This window comes from Ictalurus punctatus, chromosome 8 (assembly GCF_001660625.3).
Source record: "Ictalurus punctatus breed USDA103 chromosome 8, Coco_2.0, whole genome shotgun sequence".
NCBI classification, from domain to species: Eukaryota; Metazoa; Chordata; class Actinopteri; order Siluriformes; family Ictaluridae; genus Ictalurus; species Ictalurus punctatus.
This window is the reverse complement of record NC_030423.2, coordinates 317842-325000: the sequence shown is the minus strand read 5'-3', so window position 1 is coordinate 325000 and position 7159 is coordinate 317842. Positions and strand designations below refer to the sequence as shown.

General features: G+C 44.6%; 2 protein-coding genes across 7 annotated transcripts in view; one reads left to right on the top strand and one right to left on the bottom strand.

The window, feature by feature from the left end:
- The window catches only part of LOC108268648 (FA complementation group A), a 16328-nt gene extending 13724 nt beyond the window's left edge, over positions 1 to 2604 (top strand). For all 3 annotated transcript variants that reach the window (XM_053682314.1, XM_053682316.1, XM_053682315.1), the window contains exons 41-42: positions 1 to 44; positions 931 to 2604. The exon at positions 1 to 44 is cut by the window's left edge and continues 40 nt beyond it. In XM_053682314.1, coding sequence (XP_053538289.1) covers positions 1 to 44; positions 931 to 1008 — 122 coding nt within the window. In that variant the 3' untranslated portion in view covers positions 1009 to 2604. The remainder of the gene's footprint in view (positions 45 to 930) is intronic.
- On the bottom strand, positions 371 to 6938 carry znf276 (zinc finger protein 276). Of its 4 annotated transcripts, XM_053682323.1 has the most exons (12): positions 5913 to 6938; positions 4897 to 5059; positions 4253 to 4559; positions 4124 to 4170; positions 3709 to 4026; positions 3502 to 3568; positions 3344 to 3421; positions 3066 to 3173; positions 2870 to 2945; positions 2063 to 2180; positions 1759 to 1858; positions 371 to 1663 (listed from the first exon to the last, which is right to left on the bottom strand). In XM_053682323.1, the coding sequence occupies exons 2-12, from the start codon at positions 4976 to 4978 to the stop codon at positions 1462 to 1464; spliced, it is 1503 nt and encodes a 500-aa protein (XP_053538298.1). In that variant the 5' UTR covers positions 4979 to 5059; positions 5913 to 6938; the 3' UTR covers positions 371 to 1461. The 4 variants fall into 4 exon arrangements, 2 of the variants coding, with proteins under 2 accessions (XP_053538298.1, XP_017329207.1); XM_017473718.3 differs by lacking the exon at positions 5913 to 6938 and having other exon boundaries at positions 4897 to 5223; XR_008396910.1 differs by lacking the exons at positions 371 to 1663; positions 5913 to 6938 and having other exon boundaries at positions 1828 to 1858; positions 2063 to 2564; positions 4897 to 5223.
- Between the last annotated feature and the right edge of the window lie 221 nt (positions 6939 to 7159).

The following is a 7159-nucleotide window of genomic DNA, read 5'->3' as shown; positions in this document are numbered from 1 at the left end:
CTTTAACTCACCCAGGCTCCATCACACGCAGCGAATTAAGACAGGTATACTCATCACTGTGCGTGCTTGTGTGTGTGTGTGTGTGTGTGTGTGTGTGTGCGCGCATGTGCGTGCATGCGTGTGTGTGTTTATTCCTAATTTTGGTTTAATTATTTATTTTTGGCCAAACACACACACGACACCACTCTGTGTGCTGTTAATGTTACACATACAACCTGCTGCACTTTAATCCACAGCAGCACAAAGTACAAAATGCAATTATGGATTTATTCGAAAGGTGCAGTCGTAGCTACAAATGGTGTGAGGTACGAAACAGCAGGTGAGGCAGGTAGAATATTATTAACCAATCAGAGTCAATCTCACAAACATGTCAGGTTCTGTGTGTTTATTACAAAACATCTGCATCAATATACACACTGCTCACGATAAAAAAATTGTTCTGATCACTCTCACACACACAGTTTTAACAATGTTCTATTTCGTTTTAGAGGAGTCAAAAAATAGTAAATAAATAAACTGCAAACAATAAAATACTTCATATCTCAACTTTTCAGATTCAGGGTTTATTCAGTGTTGCCAGGTCCTCGGTTTTCCTACAGTATTATTATTATTATTAATTTCTCACTTATTTATTTGGTCTGTATGTTTGTAAATATTACACACGTTATACTAATGAAATAAACAACGCTATTCACTTAAGTTTATTTAAAATGTACTATATACTGTGTGGGTGGTGGGATATTTTAAGATTTTACTGTCAACTGGCAACCCTGATTTTATTTCTCCGGCTAGTTAGCATGCTAGCTTATTAGCCGGCTGCTACGTTGACTACATTGTTCCACCTCCAGGTGACGGTGTTTATTGACACACACTCCTTTGGGCCGCTAATTAGTAGAAGTCTGTGTTTGTGTGCTAAACGGTCTCTCTCAGATGGAGGCGGAGTGTACGGACCTCAACCCCGAGCTGGCGGCCGCTCTCTCTGCTCTGATTAACCCTGATGACCTTTGACCTGCAGGACTTTTGGCTGATGAGAGGACTTCTTATTGTTCCTGTTTGTCATTCATGATGAACTCTTGCTGCAGGAGGATTGTGGGTGATTATAGACAGACAGTCAGATGTGATTGACATGGGCACACAGAGGAAGTCCACTGAGCAGGACAGGAAACGGGAAGTAAACAGACTTGACTGTGTCGCGTACACGTGAAATGTGAAATACAATAAAACACAGTGACGCATTGAAGTGCACTTAAGTGTGTTAGTGGTCACTTTAGGGTGTAAGGGGCATCAGAGTGACCACTTAGCCTGGCATGTTGCTTTGTACACATAAAACACCTGATTGGAACACAGCCAGTGTGATCCAAGTGTCACTGTGTGTGTGTTAAACGTTGCAATACACTGTATTACTGTGTGTGTGTGTGTGTGTGTGTGTGTGTGTGTGTGTGTGTTCAGGCTGCACAGCTCTCAGCTTGTGTCAGCCGTGTGTGTGTTGTTTTCTTGTAACAGCGGGTGCACCATGCTCATGTGGACGTTCAGGTTGTGCGCTTTCTCGAAGCGTCGCTCGCACACGCTGCACGCAAACTCTAGCTCTGCCTCCGCCTTGTGCTTGGTCATGTGATACTTCAGAGACGCTCGCTGACGACACTGAAACCCACACACTTCACACCTGCAACACACACACACACAGTTAAGACTGGAGTTCTGTAGGTCACTAGGTGCTGTGTGTGTGTGTGTGTGTGTGTTCGTGTGTGTGTGTCTCACTGAAGTGGTTTTGCTCCTGAGTGTCTCATCTGGTGCACAGAGAGGTGTTTCCTCTGTTTAAACGTCCGACCACACTGATCACAGATGTAGTTCCTTACCTCTGAAACACACACACACACACACACACACACACTCTACAGGTTATACACACTCTACATACAAACACACGTTCACAATATGCACAACATTTACATTCACACTACACACATGCTATACACAAACACACTACAGGTTACACACATGCTGCATGTTGTATGCACACGATACAGTCAGTACACACACACACACACACACACACACACACCTGTGTGTATGAGTTTGACATGTCTCTGCAGGTAGCGGTCGATCATGAACACTTTGTTGCAGCCTGGATGAGGACAGGGACGTTCCCTCACTTCCTCATGGTGTTCCTTCACATGCTTCTGTGTACACACACACACACACACACACACACACACACACGTGAGGTTGTGTATTCCTTAAGGCAGGTAATTTACCTGTTATAATAACTAAAAATGAAACTGTTCTATAAATTATGTCAGCTCAGGCCTGGTGTGATCCCTCGGTGGAAAATTCGGTGGTGCGACCGTCCAAGAGAGCAAAACTATCCATGCTCAGGGTGGGAGGGGTTTACTCTCTCTCCCCTGTCAATCACAGTGACAGTAACCAATCGTGTGTGTCTGTGAGCTCATGTATGTGGAAGAGGGCTGACAGCGCGTTCCTCTTCTGAGTGTGTTCCAGCGCCCTGTGACGCAGCAGGTGAGAAGATGCAGGTGTTGACCTTCAACCTCACAGGTTAGCAGCTGCTGTATGATAGAACAGAGCTGGCTGGTGGGTGGGAACTGGCCCAAATTAGACCAAGTTTAGGAGAAAATTAAGGGACGCAAGCTCTCATAAATAACCAAAATATGGAGGAGGTGTGTGAAATTGATCGTGATTAAACAGGTGTGTGAAGTTTAGTTTCAAACCTAATAATGCCCTGAGACCAGAACTGCATCTTCCATCAGCTGTGTTTGGTGGTTGTTTAGTTCACTATCACACTGAACACACTGTGTGTGTGTGTGTGTGTGTGTGTGTGTGTGTGTGTGTGTGTGTGTGTGTGTGTGTGGACCTTCATGCCGTCCACTCCTCTGTACACCGCTGTACAGCCCTGATGAGGACATTTATAGATGGTGGGCAGCTCCTCTCTGAAACACACAAACAAACTGTTTCATGTTACACACTTTCTCTGGGGACACACCGTGCGTGCGTGTGTGTGTGTGCGTGTGTGTGCGTGCGTGCGTGCGTGTGCGTGCGTGCGTGCGTACCGCTCCGATTTGATCTTCTTCTTCCACCCGGGTTTGGGTCCGGGCTTCTTCCTCTCTTTAGGCTGCAGGTTCTTCACTTCTTTACTCATAATCTTCTTGGAGCTCACTCTGAGGACAGAAAAAACACAGAGCTCATCTTTAATACGTCCCCGAGTCAGTTATCAGGGTAGAAGATGTAGATTATAATCAGGTCACGCAGTGATCTGTAAATGCTTTTATTTATTTTCTCTTAAATGTTATAAATATTTATTAAAAAGCGAAGTCTGAGCTTGTCTCACTGTTTATCGGCTGCAGCGTGTGCGCCGTCCTCCGAGCTGCTCTTCCTCGTCTCCTCCTCTTCCTCACTGGAGAAATTCCTGCAGAGAGACGCACGTTACACACACAACACAGAGAGGGGTGTGTGTGTGTGTGTGTGTGTGTGTGTGTGCGCGCTCACCTGTCTGACAGGTCACTGTCCTCTAAACGCTGAGCAGGTGATGGGATCTGGTCTCTACGCTGAGCTCCTGATGGTTAACGGAATAATCACGGTGAATTTAAGTCAGACGCTAAAACTCTATTCAGGCGGGATTACTTTTACATGGTGCACTGCACTAATCCCATCACTTAACATCGTTTAATAAAGCAGGGTTTATTTCAGCCTCACCGTCCGGCTCTTGTGTGTGTAAGTGGCTGTAGGCGGAGCTCTGTGTCTGCTCTGTGTTGGTGTGGGCGGAGTTTCTCTCTCTGCTTGTGATTGGTTTGTGGTTGTGTGGGTGTGTGTTGTCCCCGTGTCTCTCCCACACGCCGGTGTCCATGGTGTAGGAGTGTCCGTCCCTGCAGCTCCACACCACCCTGACCGCACCTCCACACTGCTCCTCCAGCACCTCCTGCAGACCGGGAGGGAAACTGCAGCTCCCCGCGTGCTCATGAGTCCACGACACCAGGCTCAGCAAACAGCGAGGGTCAGACGTGATGGGCGGAGCTACAGGAGCCAGGAGCGTTTTCGGTTACACGCTTCATCCGAATGTTCACTTTACCGATTTCAGGATGTGTGTATGGGTGTGTTGCTGAATACTTACAGGACTGATCTGCTTCGTCTGTGAACGGCGTCCATGTTGAACTGCACCTGAGAGAAAAAATAAAGATCATCACTCTTCTGAAGGACTGCTGTGAGTCCCGGTGTTGAGTGGTGTGTCGAGTGTACTCACTGCTCCGTGTTGAGTGACTGTGTTGAGTTGACCCGGTGTCTGAAGGCCTGCAGGATGCTGTGACACTGGTAGAACTGGGCGTGGCAGTCGGAGCAGATGTACGGTGAGAGTGTTGAGTCGTGCCGCACAGACACGCCCAGCAGCTGCTGGAAGTCGGAACAGAAGCGTGGTGTTGAGTGTTCAGACTCTGCGCGTTCAGGCGATGAAGGCCACGGGACTGGGTCGGGCTGCAGTCCAAACGCCCGCCGCAGCTTCCTTGCCGAGAAGCGGCCATGACACAACCGACAGATCTCGGTGTTCAGTCTGCCTGCAACTCAACACACACACACGGTGCATAATTAACACTGATTTAATATAAACACACGACACGGTAGAAGCACTGAGAAGTGTTTAAGTGCACTACAGCAGAATGGTTTGGGACACAGGAGCTGGTCACGGTGACAGAAACAGTGCTTCTGTGGACCAGCAGAGTCCAAGTGTGTGTCCCAAACCGCACCCTGTTCCTACATAGTGCTCTGTTTAGGGAGGGAAAACATTTCACACACATCATTACAGCAGGAGCCTCAGTGCAGGGAATCATTTGGGATCCTGGTAACGGTGCAGTGTGTGTGTGTGTGTGTGTGTGTGTGTGTGTGTACCCTCACCAGTGTGTGTGCTCTTCGGTGTCTCCGCAGTGTGAGAGTGTGAGTGTTTAGCTCGTTTAGCTCGACCTTTTCTCCCCTTCATTATTTACCGCTTCTTCCTGTTTGATTAATCCGCACACCGGAAACAGCGCGTTCACTTTCCGCTCATGACCGACGCACAAACCTAAAAAACATAAAGTGACTCTGCGGAATTATTCACCCGAGCAGCGATGACAAACTCCATCAACTTTGTAAACAGAATATTAACGTTAGATAAAAAGCAGCTCGCGGTGTTTATTATTGTCTCACACACAGAGTCGATGGTAAACAACGGAAGCCGGAAGTGTTCATTTGTAAATAAACGTAGAAGAAATGCAGCGAGCGCCCCCCGCGGACACCCGCGGAATTACACACAACACAAACTACTGTTACGGACGACTCACTGTCACTTTTTATTTTAGTACTAGTACATGAACACACACTCTCCGACAATATGACTGTCTGTTTCTATAATTTAGTTTTATTTATTTTGTCCCAAGAGAATGCTCTCTGTAATCCCTCCTTTTGAATTACGAATAGAAAATGCTGAGTTAGAATTGTTTAGAGCAAATATTATTTGTTAAAAGTTTAAAGTTTTTATGTAACTTTTAACATAACAGTTGTAAGAAGATTTTCTTCTTTCTTTAAATTCCTTTTTTTTATTCCCAATGTTTTCAGTTATAATAAAGAAACATGACTGGAACTAGCGAACAAAGAACTTCAGTTAATCAGTTACATGATAGTCTCATTTACATTATGCAGCTCCTGAACCCTAGCCTAAATCAAGTGTGTGTGTGTGTGTGTGTGTGTGTGTGTGTGTGTGTGTGTGTGTGTGTGTGTGCGTGTGTGTGCGTGTGGGAGGGAATAAAGATTAGTTGTGAGCTAATCTTGAGGTCAGGCTGACTCTTACACGAGCTCGTCACAACGTCTCCACAACAACAAGATAACTGGATTTTGCTTGGATCTGGGTTAAGATGTAAGCAGAATGTGATTGTCACCATTTTAGAGTTTCAATTGTTATTCCACCATCACTTGAAACTTCAGTTTTGAAATGTAAAACTCTTTTCAGTTCTGCTCGATGCTGAAACTCTGTAGGTTGATTTGTGTTCCTTCAGCAGACATCATCATCATCATCACGGCCTTGAGGAGCTCAAGCAGGGAAACCACACACACCTGCAGAAGAGACACAGCTGTGTGTGACACACACACACACCAGTTCTGTACTATACTAACATGTTAAATATATTGGTGTCGTATTGAAAATGTAATAAAATAAAGGTATTGATTTTTAGGATTTTTTTAAGACCTGATGATAAAAATAAACGTGAAAACTCCAACAGTCCACTTCCTCTCACGTGACTAGAACACGTGACGGGAGAAAAACGGGACGTATGAGATCGTACAGTTGGTCCAATGAATAAAATGAGTTGTTATTGGGAAGTAAGTTATTGGGAATGTACTTAGGTAAGAGTATTACATTTTAATAAGACTCATATAAAGTGTAAATCCCAGTAAATTACACGTAGGTGTGGTATTGAGGTATAATTATCACTCCTGAGAGAGCTGTTCAACATCTGCAGGGCTCCTGTGATGATTTACACCAACATGAGCTCCATCACATTCATTCAGTGTGTATAATAAATGAATAAATACATAAATATAGCTCTCAGAGACATGATGTGAGAGAGATGGTAGAGAGCTTTACTAAGAGGACAGTCAGTGCTTCTTTATGATTAGTTTCTGTGGATGTAGTGAAGCGTCTGCTGTAAGGCCCTGCATGTAAGTGTGAATGTATGTGAATGACAGCAGCTGTGAGCCTGACAACAAACCAGTCCAACGGAAACCTTTCTGAAAGTTGCATCTTTTCCTGTTTTACCTTCTGAAAGTTCTTCTCACCTCAGGAGTCTCAGTGACATTATCAAATCTATCTCTCTCTCTCTCTCTCTCTCTCTCTCTCTCTCTCTCTCTCACACACACACACACACACGTTCTATGATGAACTGGTGTCCCATCACCTCCAGTGTTTCCAGGACAGACTCCGGATAAAGAGTTTACTGAAGATGAATGAAAAACACAGAGATGTTTTAACCCTGATCTGATCAAAAGACATTATATATATATATATATATATATATATATATATATATATATATATATATATATATATATATATATATATATATTTACAAATGTTTGAACCCAAAGTTTGTTCTGTCTTGTGATATAAACTATTCATTTATTCTCA